Source organism: Lutjanus erythropterus, chromosome 5 (genome assembly GCF_056507025.1).
Source record: "Lutjanus erythropterus isolate fLutEry1 chromosome 5, fLutEry1.hap2, whole genome shotgun sequence".
NCBI classification, from domain to species: Eukaryota; Metazoa; Chordata; class Actinopteri; order Lutjaniformes; family Lutjanidae; genus Lutjanus; species Lutjanus erythropterus.
Genome location: NC_139321.1, coordinates 25175867 through 25192860, shown reverse-complemented (window position 1 = coordinate 25192860; position 16994 = coordinate 25175867). Strand labels below are relative to the sequence as shown.

Genomic DNA, 16994 nt, shown 5'->3' with positions numbered 1-16994 from the left:
ATAATTATTCAGTTGATTTAAAAATTGCCTCCACACTGCTGGTGGTTTCAGTTCAAACAGACAAACTGGAGAAATCAAGGCTAACTCCAGCCAAGCAGGAAAACAGGAGAAGATTGGATTGCATGTGTGTGTTCCCTCCGTCCTTAGCGCGCACACACACAGCCATGCTGAGTGGCAGCAGTACATGCTTATTTAGGAGCTGTGGATTTTTTGATTGTTTTCCAGGGTGTAAATTAGAGACCATCAACAAAGGAAAAGGAAACACATCATGCACTGATTGATGTTTGCAATTAATTATTTAAAAATTGTTGTCTTAAATGCCTATTTTTAGTTGAACACAGGTTCTGAGTGGTCAAAGCAGAGGGGTTATTTGATTTTCCAGAACTCTGACAGAGTTGTCATGAGAATTTTAAGCTTTTAACTGCTAAAAAAAAAACAAAACAAAACAACGCAATACCTCTTTCAACACTACAGCAAAAACAAAAATAAAGTTCCAGGCACCTGAAATAGAATATTTCTTCTATTTTGTTTAATTAGCAACCTGCAAGCAGTGCTGGTTCAGAAAATGTCATTAAACATTGGTTTTGCTGTGCTGCTAGTCAAACTTCGGGCAGGACAAGACTGAACTGTCTTGAATGATTTTTTTTCTTTGGCTTTGGTACTTTCAATGCTATAATTGATGGATACTGTATCCTTGAAAACATGTGGCATTGAAAAGGTATTAAAGTATTGACACTTTTCACAACCTTAATGTCTGATTATATTAATATTTTAACAAATTAGACTGATGGTTTGATGTGTTTTGGCCTTTAATGAAATTCCGCTATACTGTAGAAAGTCCTACACTTGGACAAGAACATCTCTGTAGGCAATTTTCAGAATTATCAACCTTCTCAAGATCAACAAGGTGGTGTAAGCAGTTTGTAAAGCCATTATTACAGGGTTATGGTTGATCCTGAAAGACTCATCAGCCAGCATAGCAATTCAGAAACCCTTATGTGCAAACAATGACAACACGCTAATGAAATGTTCAACCCTGGTAGTTTCGATTTAGCTTGAAAAACTGGCTACTCTTTTCTAAAAGGAAACACCTGCAGAAAGGGCTGCACATGTAGACACAACCAGCCTGGACTTAACACTGCTTTTGGCTAATGTCAGGTCGGGAAAATGAAACAGACTTAATGGGACTCAGGCTGGCCAAACAACAGGTAAACAATACACTGTTGTGCCCACGCAGGAAGACCCAACCCACCACAGTGTCCTGCATTAAATACATATATGTATATATATATCTGCACTGAATGTGTGTAGCATGAAGGAACCACAGTTCTCATTTTGTTATGCAACCCTTTGTTGCATGATGATAATAAATTACCTTGATACTCGTCTCTGTTGCTTCTGAAGCGATAGGCCTACCTGAATACACTGGCTGTTGACATAGCTTAGCATAGTTTAGATTTATTTTTTCCTATAGTCATTTGGGAACGTGAGGGTTTAAATTTCATGCTTAGAAATATGATAAAGTTAAGTGGAGGTAAAGGAAGTTTGCAGACAATGAAATATTGGTTGGCCTTTTCCCCTCCAGGGTTAATTTTCCAACAACATAAATACTGCAGGTCATGAACAAAATGCTGTGCGAGCAGCCAACTCTCTTGGACTTCAGAGCATCTTACTGGAGCACAAATGCACAGCATACCAGGCTTTTTATATCAATGCTGCCTTCCAACAGCAATGCCAAACAACAACAATGATGTGGTGCTGATAAGTAATAAAAGCAGACATGATGTTTGCCTAAACTAATACTTTAACATTTTGCTTTAAAACAATTTTCAGTTAAACCACAACAATGCTGCAGCCTTCTTACAATAGGCTAGTGTTTAGGAAACTTGTTCTGCATGTGGAAATCTTTCTTGATTCCTGACACTCATTTCAGAGACAGCGTGAACTTAAAAGATTAACCTCTGTCGCTTAATAATCTTGTGGGTTTAATTGACGTCAGCAACAACCTTGGATTGTCACTTCTTTCTTTCACTGGATTTCACTGTGAAAAGGGTGGGATGCTTTTCACTGTCAGGCCCAGCAGGAAGAGAGGCTCTGTGTCTCTGCAGCAACTTGTATGATTATTTTTTTATTTTTTTTATTAGGATTGTGGGTAACATTTATTTACCAGCCTGGCAACATCTGATCATAAAACTTAAAATTAATAATCACTTTTTGTAATTTCCAATTTCCTGTGAAAGACGTCTTGTGGTCTTTATTGCAAAACAGGGACAAATTAAAAGTTAATGTGGGACTCTAAGACTATAGCAATGGATGTTGAGAGAAGACTAAAGAAGATGTTTTTTGTACCTGCAACACTCGCAATGATACACATAATAATAACATTGTGTAAAAAATCCAGTGCCTGTTACACATACTGTATGCTCTTAAATAATTAACTTTTTTATTCTGCTCTTCACAATAAACAAAGATAAAGATGAATTTGACTTAAGGCATACTTTGTTTTCCAAATTTTCTATCATGATTATAATGATAGAAAATGATATGATATGAATTCTTTTGGCCATGATAATCCTGTAGTAAACTGGTACCATGACAACCCAAGATACAGTAACTGCTGTTTTTCTCCAACCTTGGCTGTTTTAACATTTAAACATTATTTAAATATTTTGATGTATCTTAATAAGATGCAGAGAGAATTTAAGCCAAACTTGTGAAAGAACAAGCTTGTCATTATAATTGAAATTTATGATCTCAGGATAAACCCCTTGAGATGTACCGTCTCATTTTTAAGGAGGTCAAGCATCAGCAGTCTTTCAGCTTGCCCAAGTCGTATCTGAGAGAAACATAATGTAATCAGGGAGAGTATCAGCTATTGTGAGAAATCTGTTTTGGGTTGGAAGAAATCAACAAATCAGAAAGGAGAAGTAAGAACCAGTGTCACCCAAAATAAATATGAAACACGGTCTGGAACCTCTTCAGTAACATTAAGTGGCTTTTTATTACAAAAATAACTAAGAAGTAAAAAATGGACAGAACCAAGCTTTAATGACCATTACATTGTCTATAAATTTACCTTGGCTCCAGCGAGCAGGCCCAGAGAGATGGCAACACGGGCCCGCAGGTCCGGTCTATTCTTTGGCCACACGTAAGACAGCATTGCAGAGAGGATCTGCGTTGAATTCACCTCCTTCAGCTATGGAGAACAAGACAAAAGCAAAGCCTCTTCTTAGATCATGGTGCCCATAGTTTAATCAATGAGTCTGTCCTGTAAGATACAGATCCAATGGGTAAAACATATTTATGATACTACTATACTAAAATGTTAACTCTCCAACTTGCCTTATGTTTGCTAATATTGGCGACTAACATGCATTTTGCTTCAGTGTGACAATCACAATAACCTCAAGATGGCTCTCTGGGCACACACATGGAACATCAAATGTCAGTGGAATTCCCTTGGGACAATCTGGGAGAAGCAATGGCAGCAGAGTCTCCAGGTGGACCTGGGGATCCTGTCTGACACTACAAGTCCCAGGAGACACCTGGGCTGTCATCCCAACTGAGTTTGAGAGCGCACTGGTGCCAACATGGCTGTTTACCCACACTCCACCACACACCTGCCACAGGGACTCTCTGCAAGCCAAAGAATATGCAGTAATTCCTCTAATCCACTCAATATGGTGGCAACGCCATACAGCAGTGTTGCGTGGCACGCAGCACCTCCAAGCAAATTACAGTGAAATTGTTCCCAACACCTGCCTTTAATCAAATACAATCAAGCAATATGTGACATTGCACAGAGAGGATTAACATTAACAGTTAAATGCACAACTGAAGTCCCTGTACCACATGTGGAGGAGAACAGTTAATGTGTATTATAATAAAAGTCTGTTAGCCAAAATTCATTACATTTTTTGTTACATCTACAAATAAGACACGGGTAAAGACTGCATACATGGAGTTTTTAACTGGTTATGAAACCATCTAAATTTAATACCAATGTCTAACACAAACCAGACTCAAGAAAACTGTCTATTTCTATATGCAGTAGTTATTCTTAATGTCTCCTTGAAATCAGATGAAATGATTCTCTGTCTGCATTTTATTGAGTGGCACACTAGCGAGTTAAAAAGAGTTTTTGATAATTTTATATGACATCATGGTTTGTTGTTATGGCTGTGGAAACACTACCGCTTTTGTCCAGAAGGGCCTCCAAAATCAACACAATATGAAAGTTCCTTGTAGCCACTTTAACAAATGGATCAAAAAAGTTTGTCTGGTGCAAAACTGTTGCGTTGGCTGATCATGCAAAGGTAATAAGATTAGATTAACACTATTCTGCATATGCAAAACGGGAACCATCTCAATGCTTTTAGTGAGCAGAGGAGCTCTTTTATTGACAAACTTGTTCTGCCCAGGTGTTCCTCGGAGAGATTCAGAAAACCATTTGTACCTGCTGCAGTAAAGTTTTTTTTAAATTGAACATTGTTGCTGACTGTCACTATTGATGATGATGATGATGATGATGATGATGATGATGATCTGATGCTGATTATAATGTAGAACAGGGCTGCAACTAATTATTATTTTCATTGACAATTATTTTCTCGATTAATTGACTAGTTATTAGGGGTGTAACGATTCACTCATGCATCCGATGCATCGGACATTAATTTGTAAGATTTGAGTGCATCGGTTCAGACGGCCTGCATCGGTAAAAAGCTGAACATGAATTGGAAACAAATCAATGCAGCACTAGCGTATCGATAAATCTCATTAGGACGTGCAAACATTTCATTTTTGGCATCAGGGAGCTGCCACTGTAACTTTCCTCTGTCTTCTCTCTCCCGCTGTCTCTGCCTGCACCGCTGTCACTGGACGCCTGCTGCCGCGATCAAAAAAACAAGCGCTCCCCCCTCGCTCTCCTGTGTCTCCTCTTCATTTACTTAAAACAGACGGCGCTGAAAACAGCGGCAGAAGTGACAGTGTACCGTGTCGCACCACCAAACTGTCATAACGTGCAAGTGTAGAATAAGTTTGGGTTTTATAAGAAAGATGAGAAACGCAGCTGCAAATCATTTATGCAAAACGTGTTGGACAGCGGAGTACAGAGCCACGAGTCTGACCCACAGAGACGTCATGTCACTGTGAGAGCAGGTAACACTTCACTGTTCCTCCACACTAATCAAAACCACAGCACTCTTCATATGGAACAGAGCAGATCATCTTACTGCAGAAATACTAATATTTTAAAAACTTTTAAAGTTTGTTCACAGGTTCTCATTTAGGCTACAGGATCTCATTTACACATGAGACTCATAATAAGATGTTAACACCACTGTAATGTCTCCTTCTCTCTGTCTCTCCTGTTACTATATTTAGTAAAACTAACAGGATTTTTTTGCAACTAACAGCACTCTACAAATGTAGCATTAATTGAATCAAAATATAAAGATTGACACACTGCATTGTCTTGTATTGCATCGTAATGTGTTGTATCGTGACAGAGCTGAATTGTGTCGAACCGAATCGTTGACCATTTAAAGATTTATAAGACATATCGTATCGTTGAACATGTATCGAGATACATATCGATTCGGACTCAATCAGCGAGATACACACCCCTACTAGTTATGTGGGCGAGAAAATGGTGAAAAATGTCAATAGCCGAATCAATGCTGAACTTAATCATTATTTGCAGCCACCATCCATCTGCATTATTTTTGCTTCACATTTTGCTCTTTGTTTAGTGCGCATTTGCAAAGCTGACCCTAGAAAATAGCAATACAAAGTTTCGAGCAATTTAAGTGGCCGAAGACAAAAAGAAGTATTGTACTCACCACATTTTTTGGATCTGCATTCAGCCGTCCTCCTGCATGTCCGTGCCAACATGTTCTTTTGTCTGTAACCTGCAAATGCTGAGAAAACATTGTGTACATTGTTTTTTTCTGTATGTTTTGATAACAGATGCTGATTTGGGGTTGTTTCTCAAACACACTTACTTTTGCTGCCTCCAAAATCCGACGACTGTTTTCGTTCCTGCTTGTACTCCATGTGGCTGTTCGTAAATGTGGAGGGGAACTCAGCTGAAACACATGACACGTCTTATTTGACTCATGTTTGAATTTCTGCCAAGTCATTTAATGTTTTTTTTCAATATTCTGAAACACTAAAACCCAATAAGAAACAACAGAAAAAAAAATAAAAACACACAGAGAAAAGAACACATTTAATTCCAATACTAATGAACAAGGATTACACAATACGGGATTTCACCAGAAGCCTCACAGTTTAAACTCAGAGTTTAAAGGTTACACAAGGGTTGAGGACATACTGAACAAATATCTGGTCAGAAAGTTTCAGGATAAGCCTCACAACTGGTTTGAGATGCTTCCAAATATGTTTTGCCATTGTATATTTGAGCTGTTGTGTTTTCACTATGAATATTTAACACTATTAGAATTCATTTTAGCCAACATCAAATCAATGAAAGCAATACAACTTCACAGCCTTTCTGAGCCTTTGACATGATGTTCAGATTCAGAAATAATTTAATTTACATCACCTTGTGAGCATGTAAAAAAAAAGAACCAGTTTAAGGACAATCATTGTTTATGACAGACAAAAAAAAAAAATACTAATCGGCCTATAGAGGCTAAGTGCCTTATAATGCAACATATATTGTGGGTTGTTTAAGAGGCATACTGAGCTTACACTTACCCTGTTTTGCATTTACATTTATATGGAGACTCTTACAAAAATACTTATCGTCACTGATGATATGAGTGAGCCAATATTGGATATAGGCCTGTACAAATAACTACTTTTTTAGACAAAATATTGTCCCAGTCATTTCAGACAATTTTATGCCACTGATATAATGACAACAATAATAACATAACAATGCAAGTACACCCTTTCAAAGAGCAATGAACTTTCAATTCAGACAGCAGATGGTGAGAGGACAGAAGCAGCGCCACCAGAGGTAGGAGCAAAACATGTCGCAGTATTCATTTTTTCTGTTTATTCAGCTCAGGTGCTGTGAAAAAGCATAATATTCTGCAACCAAGTCTTATAATAGTAGGGAAAACCCTGCTGTTTATTCTGATATTCTGGCAATATGCTGGCTAAAACCTTGGTGACGTTCCAATGTAAACAATATGAATGTAATGGTACCAAACTCTCAAGGTTTGGTCCATGATACCATATTTATTGCGATATAAAAAAACAAAGAAAAAATACCAGTAATACAATGCCCTTTATTAAATAATAAATCTGATACTGCATTTTTGTCTGTATAAAACTCTACTCTATACTCTACTTGAAGTTCTTCTGCTTTCCTTTTCAATGCAATAAAAGTAGCCAGCCATGACCTAAGCAAAAATATATACAACCAGGAAACTCTATTCAATAATACATGTTTGAATTCTGACAACTGCAAAACAAAGACGATACAGCAGTCAGTAGCAGCCCTTTAATATAATAAAATAATAAACCATGTAATATCATAGTAGATATTGTCACAGGCCAATATGGCATTGAGACATTTTTTTTATTGCAGTATCATATTTGATATATTGTTTTATCCCCAGAAAACAAACAAACATGTAAACACAACATACAATATCATATGATAAATGAACATGACCTTGATAATTCCTGCTGATTTCAATAGGTCACTAATGCAATTATAGTAACTAGCCTACTTGGATACCCTTATCTCCTTGAGAGGACAGTATGTTCTTATCTATGATGTCCTAGGGCTGGGCAATATAATGATATTATATTGTATTGTGATATGACAATAGATATCGTGATAGATTTTGGATATCCTTGTATCGTGATATGTCATCAGTGTTGTCTTTTCCTGGTTTTAACAGTTAAGTGATGTCATTTTGAGAATTCACCAGACTGTTCCAGCTGATCTATTATTTGCCTTTACTCACTTAGGTGTTATACCCACATTACTGATGATTATTTGTAAAATAATCTCCCATTTTGTGAAAGCACCAACAGTCTTCCCTGTAATATTGTTGCAATATAATACAACAAACTTATTTTATCCCCTCAGCCAACTTCCACCCTTTGGAGTACACAACATATCAGTCACAACTTACACAATCAATAATTATCGATATCGACCGATATGAAACATCACTATTGTGATAGGTTTTTCAGCTATATTGCCCAGGCCTATGATGTCCTTGCACATTAAATAAACAACTACTACTGTAAAAGTCTCATATTTGAAAAAATCTAATTTGTTATGAGCTAGTAATTTTACATATTTATTTCTTGTAAAAATGTCAATTGTAAATAGACTTTCCTTAACAGCTATCAAATTAATCAACTGTTATGGTAATCAATTATCCAGTTTGAGAAATTTATAAAAACAGGAAGTCACAATTCTCAGATTCCATCTTCTTAAATTCTACTCCTTCATGACAATACCTTTGGGTTGTGGACAAAACAAGACATTATTATATGAGGTATACCGAGCTGAAACTAATGATGGAGTTGGGGGGGGGGGCTTTTACCACCCGGGCCAGGGGACTAAAGAAAAAAAAAGCCCTTTTGGCTATTTCTGTCTTTTTTCACACGTGTATTTTCCATGTGTATTTATTAATTTATATTGTCCTTCCTTAAATAAACTAAATTAAAGCTAAAATAAATGAACAAGAGAGCATTATAACTTTAATGAATATAGCATTTTATGACAGGGCTATTGCACTGGATTGCATTAGTTTTATCAGGACAGTAAACTGGCAGCTGACTGGTTGTTGCATAGCAAAATTGGCAAATAATCAATAATAGACTGTTAACACGTGGTGACAGTTACATCGCCACTAACGTTAGGTCTCCTGGGTGGGACAGACAGACAGTCTTATCTAACATTTACTGACTGTTGTCAGTCAGTACATAACAGTTATAACACGTGACTGAGACTACTGACATGCTAACGTTAACAGCGTTTGCACGGTAAATGCTTACTTTTGGACAGTAGGAACTGTGTTATAACACGTACACAGACACTCCTGTAACCGTTTACACAAGTAGCCTAAATAAATAACAATAAATAATCAACTAACCTGACGTTAGCGTTAGATAATATTAAGTTAGCCGGTTAGCTAGCTGTCGCTCAACGGCTAGTTGACAAACATTATACTTACATGACATCTACCGTAAGACACTTGTAAGTAATGGAGAAACACTGATCAAATCATCTAGTTAGCTAACTTCTCAGAAAGTTAATGTTAGTTAGAACCACTTTTCCATCTCTGTCCTTGCATGTCTGTCACACCAAAAACACTATGTCCTTTCCCACCAACTGTCCTCTCACTCACCAGATATGTACAGTGGCGTTTTTGGTCCGTTCCATTTTCACTGCGACTTTTATTCCAAATATGATATGAGCTCGTCTGTCGAAGGAGAAGCGCTAATTTTCGCCTTTGAAAGTGAAAGCCGCACTTCAGCGGTACCAACATCGGCGCCATGTTGACGAAGAAGGAAGCACATAGACTTGTTATAGACCTAGATAGGGCTTTGCCGCTCAGCACTGCCACCATTTTCCCCCAGTGGCCAGTCGCGGTATTGCAGTGAAAATTCCCAACCGGCCTGAAATGCATTTACCCCCATAAGCCACCTCTGTAAAAGAGACGTGTGTGAAACTGATGGGGTTCTCATGGTTGTAAAACTTTCCTCGGGCCGAAAAAAGCAATTTTAAAAATCTGTGTCATCTCCACAATGTAAAGTCTATGGGCCGAGTGGGCTCTCGGGCGGGGAAGGAGAGCACTACTGCGCATATTCAGTGGGACGTATAACGAGGAAGTAAACCCGGAAGCTAGAAAACTTTTCTAGCGAGCAACTCTCATTATACTAAATAGGCGCCATCTTTACATTCCCTATCTAGTTTATTATAATACATCTATGGAATGAAGGCGGTTAGTCAACACGCTGGGGACGTCATATCCGGCCTTCACCAACGCTGTCAGTGTCAAAGCTAACAGCAAGCCGCTTTACTCGAGTCACATTTGTGTGGATATTTCAGCCGCTAGTTTGACTTTAACACGACGTGGTTGAATATTTAAAGGTTTGTGATTGTGGCTTTAAATTAACATTCTTTATGCGGTAAAATTAGCAGTCGTCAATCGGATAATTTCCGTTCAAAACAACACTCGAAGCTAAAGGAAGAGCACGTTGTCTTCTTTGTGAGGCAGCGGGGCAGCAGTCGTTAAGTGGGTCGCTCGGTCAGGAAACGCCATCTGGCTTTAGCGCAGTTTCAAGTGAAGACCCTTAATCTCGTGTCCCCAGGATGCCATGCCACAATCAGCAGCTGAACAATGTCAACAGTGGCCAGGAGCATCCAATGAAGCAAGTACGGTTTGCAAACAACAACAATAGCAGCAGCAGCAGTGTACCCGCAGTGCTGAGCAACTCTGAGCCAACTGATGCCACCATCCAGCCTGTGAGCCAGGATAACCTGCTGGGACCTCAGCTCAAACTGCTCCCTCTGAATGACCAGATCCGCGAGCTACAGACTATAATCAGAGACAAGTGAGTCCTAAAATTACTCTTCTGTCTTCACATACACACCACAACAAATCTATGTCAGTACGTCTCAAGTGTGGCTCAGTACCTCTAGTTCAAAGTCAAGACAGAACATCTGGTGCTCACATGGAGTATTGCATCTAAGCTGTGAGTGTGTGTGGTAGAAAGAGATCATCAGTAATATGAATATGATTGCTAAAAGAAGCATTGATTTTTCATTTAACTAAAGTACAAAGAAGTTCAGACAATGTATACTTTTAAGTGTGGGAAAAGGTGACTTTCAAGGTGTATCATACCTAAAATCCCATACAGTCTCCTCTCTTAAAACTGTATCGAATATACTGTATACTGATAAGTTTCCTGGCCCTATTTCAATAATGCTACTGACATTTCAATAATCTATGTCTGATTTTTGTATATTGATATGATATTGATGTTATGATAGGAAACAATATGTCATCTCAAATTTAGGTGTAAGTGTTGTTGCTGCATTACTATGTGATGATGTAATTTTCTGAACTTACAGACTGTTCTAGCTGTTCTATTATTAGCCTTTATCCACTTAGTCATTACATCCACATCACTGATGATTTATTATTATTATTAAATGTTTTATCAGAAATGTCATTGAGTTAATATTTTTAGAAAGCACCTATAGTTAGTTGTCACAATATTGATATTGAGGTATGTGGTCATAAATATTGTGATTTTTGCCGATATCACACAGCCCTAATGGTATGTTATTTTAGTGAAAAAGTGTACATCAAGATATACGTTGTGGTATAGCCTAAAAATATTGGGATATTATGTTTAAGCCATATTGGCCAGCCCAACCTCACTGTCTTGGCAGTAGGCTGGTCAGTGCAAATTCATCCTGTGCAGCCAAACATCCTTCAAACCCATACATGTTTATTTCAATTACTAGTTGACATTTCAAAGTTTACGACAAGACCAAATACTATATGTCAGGCTGAATTTTGGACTGGAGAAGAGAGAACTCCTGCATACTCTCCTTTACTTGCAATAAACTTCATTTAATGACACAACATCTCAGTCTTCAAACCTTCATCAGGTAAAACAGAGACGGAAGCAACTTTCCACACAGATAAAACCAACACGCCCTCAGGTGAGGTCAGTCAGGGACTTGTGCAGACTCTGATCTGAGTTGTCAGGTTACGCACTCTGACAGGCTGTGCGTATTTAACCCATTAAAAGGCAAATATTTCTATTTATATATTTATATAAATATTCCAATTTAATGGAATAATGTAGTTTGAATAATTCACACAGTATAAATGTAATATAACATTAATGAAGCTCTGAAAAAGCTAATAAATACAGTATAGTATATGTGATACTCTCAAGACAGTGTCAAATTAAATGATTTTTCAGACTTTAAGGTTCTTTAAGGGGAAAGCAAAGGAAAACTAGATTTAAGAGGGTAAACATTATTTCTTAGTCACTGTCATAATATATCATTTAAAAAACACTATTTTATAAATCTTCTAGAATGATGCAGTTAAAATTCTACACAAGAATCAGAGCCATCTTAGTTTTGTGTAGTTAAATCCTCATTTTACCTTACACATAGAGGAATGATTCTGATCAGTTCCTCACAGTGAGGTAAAGATTGTAGGATCAATGCCTTATATCAACTAATACCATACATTTATCATAATGGGAGAGAAAAAGTTGGTTTGGTGCATCTCTAGTGAAAAGCAGATTCTGAACTATCTAATAAAATGTTTGCTAATTCATATTTTTAGGACAACCAGCAGAGGAGACTTTGTGTTTTGTGCTGATCGACTGGTAAGATCATGACTTAATACTAAATACTGTTCCTGAGTGTGTTTGTAAGCTACAAGCTGTAAGCTCTTTCTTGCTCCTACAACAGATCAGACTAGTAGTTGAAGAGGGTTTGAATCAGCTCCCGTACTCAGAGTGCACTGTGACGACGCCAACAGGTGAGGATCTCTTTCTCCTCTTCCTCCAGTAGCTAATTTTAGGTTTAAAGGTTGGACTTTAAGCTCCGACATGGAACCAGGTTAGATAGAGGTATTAGTTATTATACCTTAAATGCAAAAATAAGTGCAGGGATCCCATCCAGTGTTTCACCTCTTCATGACTGACTGCGCTCGTTCAGAGCATCTTAATGTTCTTACTTCATTTTTTCCCCTCAGGATATAAGTATGAAGGTGTCAAATTCGAAAGAGGCAACTGTGGAGTCAGCATAATGAGAAGTGGTAAGTTAAACCTGCTGGGTGTAGCTCACCTACCAAATTAAAGTCTTTCCTTTGGAAGTGCATGTATAATGTCTTCTGTGCATATGTGATTTGTGCCAACTGTACATTCTGTTCTGCACATATTCATCGGGTCAGCCAGTTGTGTGCTCTGGATCATACACTTTCTCTGAGCAGTCAGTTCTTCTCTCTCTGTGAAACTGATTGTGCTGATTGTACAGCAGCAGTGACTCGCACTTGTTCTTTCTCCTTCAGATTTAATAAGACTGTCAAATGCAAAACTTAACACATTTATTGTAGTCCTGTTATGACCGTAATGCTAGGGCATAAAATCTGAAATGTTGGGCTGTTGGAATATAGTGTATCTACATCTTAAATATAACCTGTAACAGCAGCATTTTGATGCATGTCCTCGTGGATTGATATTAATCAACATGTCAGCATGCAGTGCTGTTGTATATCTCAAAGACACAACAGCTTTCACTGAAATGTTGGAATGATTCATAAACATAAACTGTAAACAAACTGCTTTTATTGGGGACAGAGTGAGGAGAATATTTAAGCTCTTTTAGTATAAAGTACACTATGGCATCAGAATTATCCTCAATCATTCTCACTTTTGCTCCTCTCCAGCTAATAGTTGTCTTCCCCTGCATAACTCACTGTCTGATATTATTGCACTTCACACACAAAGTCGCACAAACATCAGTCTTCTGTTAATAGCAGCCTCCCTTATCACAACATACAAAACTGGCATATCTGTCCCTCCTACCTGCAGAAAAAAAACAGCGTGAATCAATTTATTTTCAATGTGGGAAGGCAGTCATTAACATCTTAGGTCAGGGGAAAATTGACACAGCATTGTTTTTTAATGATATTTTTATTGACAGCACTTCATGCATAGGCACCAAATTTATAAATGTTTCAAAGGTGTATTTAACTGTTTTTACTGTTTTTATTGTCATGAGTATTGTTCATTCTGTGTACTTGACAATCACATTTAAAGACATGAGGTAAACAATTTTAACATAACAGTTTTACTATTTGAAGTTTTTTAAAAACTATTAATATCAATATATTCCGTTACAGTAGTCAGTGTGTCACAAAAGCAATAGGGGAAAAAAACTGCATAAGTCCTGTGATAATCAAAGGCCTTCTAGTGATTACTATCCATAACACGTGGTGCGTAAAAACTAGGGCTGGGTGATGTAGCTGAAAAATTTATCACGATAAAATGTTGCATTTCAGGCTATATCAATTAGGTGTGTCACAATTCCATATTAAATTGAAAATTGATTGAAATAAGCTCTCAGTTATTGAATCAAAAGGCAGAATCTGCAAACCTCCCAGTATTAGTTATTGAGAATTTTTAATGAAGTATTCTTATAATTTATTCTTATTAAAGTGCTCAGTGCTCTTGATAATTTAAATTGATAAAATTGAGTCTCTATTAAGATAGGATGTAATTCTGAATACTGTTTTATCTCTGTGTCTCATTTCAAAATAAATTCATAGTCAAACACTCATCCCATAGACATCACTGACTTCAAAAAACAAATTTCTTTAAATAGGCAACATTTAGATCCCAGTTGTGTACGTCTCCCCGCAGGTGAGGCCATGGAGCAGGGTCTCCGGGACTGCTGCCGCTCCATCCGGATTGGCAAGATCCTCATCCAGAGTGACGAGGAGACACAGAAAGCCAAAGTCTATTATGCCAAGTTCCCTCCAGATGTGTACAGAAGAAAAGTGCTGCTCATGTACCCCATCCTCAGTAAGTAACAGAAGGCTGAGCGCGGTTTATCTTTCTGATGACTCCAGTTTACTGCCCCTTGTAGCACATAAATGTCAAGAGATGTCTATTTCTGTGCAAATGTAAAAACAGTTTCATGTATTCATTCATTGTGAGAAATCTCCCTTCAGTTGACCTTCACCACCACGTCTGCATTTCCACATCATACCAGCCCATTCACACTGTTCTGATAATTATAGTTCTCATGGGGGAAATTATACACTGCCTGGGAGATGGCCACCAAGCTGCTGAATAGCATAATGAAGGCCAACAAAAATAGTGTCTTAATAGCCCAGGTTTTCCAGTGTCACAAAGCAACATTTTTCTGCGCTCAGTTTTTGAAAAAATATGATGGTGACCAAGCAAGGTTGAAGCAATGTTTTATTATGTCAGGATGACAGAACATATGGTTAAACTGATGCATGCTAACGGGGTCAGAAATTAAAGCCTGCCAAGTGCCCAGACTTGCAGGCAGATCAATCAGCACACAGCTCAGCTCATCTTTTTCTGGTGCTAAAAGTTTAATTAAAACATTTTTAATGAAAAAATATATTATTATTCTCAGCAAGTTTTAAATTAACTAGCAAACAAAACAAATTAACATTGTAAACACTGGATTGTGAGTGTTTTTGTTTGTTTGTTTTTTGTATCTGCAGGTACAGGGAACACTGTGATTGAGGCGGTGAGGGTGTTGATAGAGCATGGAGTCCAGCCCAGACATATTATCCTCCTCAGCCTCTTCTCCACGCCTCACGGTATGCCACCACTACTGCAGCATCACCCATTTACTTTTGTTTACCCACCAGATTACACAGTTAGTCTGCAATCTCCTCTCTGCTCCTGTGTCATTGTCTTCATACAATATATTGCTGGTAACCACAACGCTGTTCAGTGGCACTGCTGATCTGCTCAGCAGTTCAAACAACAATGATTTGAAGTGAGTGAGCAAAGCAGCAAATTAATCAGGGTTATCCTGCGTGAATCCCCCTTTCAATGCTTTAAACATAGTATTAGAAATTATGATCATGCCAGTCAGATTGGCATGACATTTAATGTGGATATTCATGGTTTCCCAGTGAAGAATTTCTAATGTTTTTTTAACCCCTTGACCTTTCCTCCAGTGTTGTCATTGAACAGAATTTACACTTTAGTTAACACAAGAAATATTGAAGTCTGAAGGGCATGCTACCACAAAAATTTTTAAGCTGTTGAATGCTCCAAAGAAGATGAAACCTTTTGATTTTAATAACTCTACAGACATTCCTGTCATACCAACCTCAAGACAAACTAATAAGCATGTGAACATGCTGGAGGAATTATCACACTGTCGATTACTGTACAGTTATTTTCACTTATACTAAATAAATATGAATTGAATTTAGTCTATTATGTTTGCCTTCAATCTGCAAAACTGTCTTTGAAAATATCTTTGGAACATCCTTGGTTTTGAATTTTTGCATCTGCTGAAAGTCTTAAACTTGGCAAACTCTGTATTTATACCTACATTATAGCTTTGGGAGACACACATTACTGTACACACCCGTCAGTGCACATGTGTGTTTGTGTGTGCGTTAGTGATGTGCAAACCACAGTTACTTTGGCAGGCACCGCGGCTAATCCACTGATCGGCGAGCCAAGTTATAAAAATGAACATTCTGATCAATAGCAGTAGGGAAATAGGGTGAAGCATCTCCCTATTACAAGGGATGCCATGTGTGCATTAACACACAAGGCACAGCATACTGTTTCCTCTGTCTCTATAACTACTGTTATGTAACATTACTGCATATATGGACCCTTGCTCACACTTAATTGAAAAGATAATATAGCCAATAGAGGCTGACTAAATTCGAAAAAAAATAATACTTTTGGGTGAATGGCAGGTGGATGATTTATGCCAGCGGTGGCTTAGGATCAGATATTTTTTGGCAGCTAGCTTGGTTCTTTATGATGTGTTTCCCAGTGTTTTTAGAAATGTATGGAACTGGACTGGAATAAGTTTGGTTTAGCCTGTTAAGTTTTTCAATTTGCTTTTGCATCCCTTTTGTTCACTATTTTCACAAATTCCTAGCAGTAATGCTGTATATTTTCAGATACATTTAAACACTTCATCCAAAGTGTAATACCTTTTGCTTTTCTCCTAGGAGCCAGATCTATAATCCAGGAGTTCCCAGATATCACCATCTTGACCACAGAGGTTCACCCCGTGGCTCCGACACATTTCGGACAAAGGTACTTTGGCACTGACTGAAACCTGACAACCTGAGGAACATGACCTGCAAATTGCTTTGAGTATATTTTGTCCTGTTTATTTAAATGTATCTCATGTTCATCTTGTTGTGCCAAATACTGCTACTGTATCTCCAAAGTTCCTAAACTGCTACAAAAGTTATTAATCTGATTTATCATGTTTT

The 16994-nt window shown here is 37.7% G+C and overlaps 2 protein-coding genes across 3 annotated transcripts in view; one reads left to right on the top strand and one right to left on the bottom strand.

Annotated features, from left to right (window-relative positions):
* Positions 1–9524, bottom strand: part of abcb7 (ATP-binding cassette, sub-family B (MDR/TAP), member 7) — a 35556-nt gene extending 26032 nt beyond the window's left edge. The window contains exons 1-4 of the mRNA XM_084719365.1: positions 9348–9524; positions 6006–6089; positions 5844–5921; positions 3077–3196 (exon numbers count right to left, since the gene is read on the bottom strand). Coding sequence (XP_084575491.1) covers positions 3077–3196; positions 5844–5921; positions 6006–6089; positions 9348–9497 — 432 coding nt within the window. The 5' untranslated portion in view covers positions 9498–9524. The remainder of the gene's footprint in view (positions 1–3076; positions 3197–5843; positions 5922–6005; positions 6090–9347) is intronic.
* A 416-nt stretch (positions 9525–9940) lies between these two features.
* Positions 9941–16982, top strand: uprt (uracil phosphoribosyltransferase (FUR1) homolog (S. cerevisiae)). Of its 2 annotated transcripts, XM_084719364.1 has the most exons (8): positions 9941–10093; positions 10315–10557; positions 12318–12360; positions 12446–12515; positions 12732–12794; positions 14401–14562; positions 15237–15335; positions 16725–16982. In XM_084719364.1, exons 2-8 carry the CDS (start codon positions 10316–10318, stop codon positions 16829–16831), a joined length of 786 nt encoding a protein of 261 aa, XP_084575490.1. In that variant the 5' UTR covers positions 9941–10093; position 10315; the 3' UTR covers positions 16832–16982. The 2 variants fall into 2 exon arrangements, with proteins under 2 accessions (XP_084575490.1, XP_084575489.1); XM_084719363.1 differs by having other exon boundaries at positions 9947–10557.
* The last annotated feature ends 12 nt before the right edge of the window (positions 16983–16994 follow it).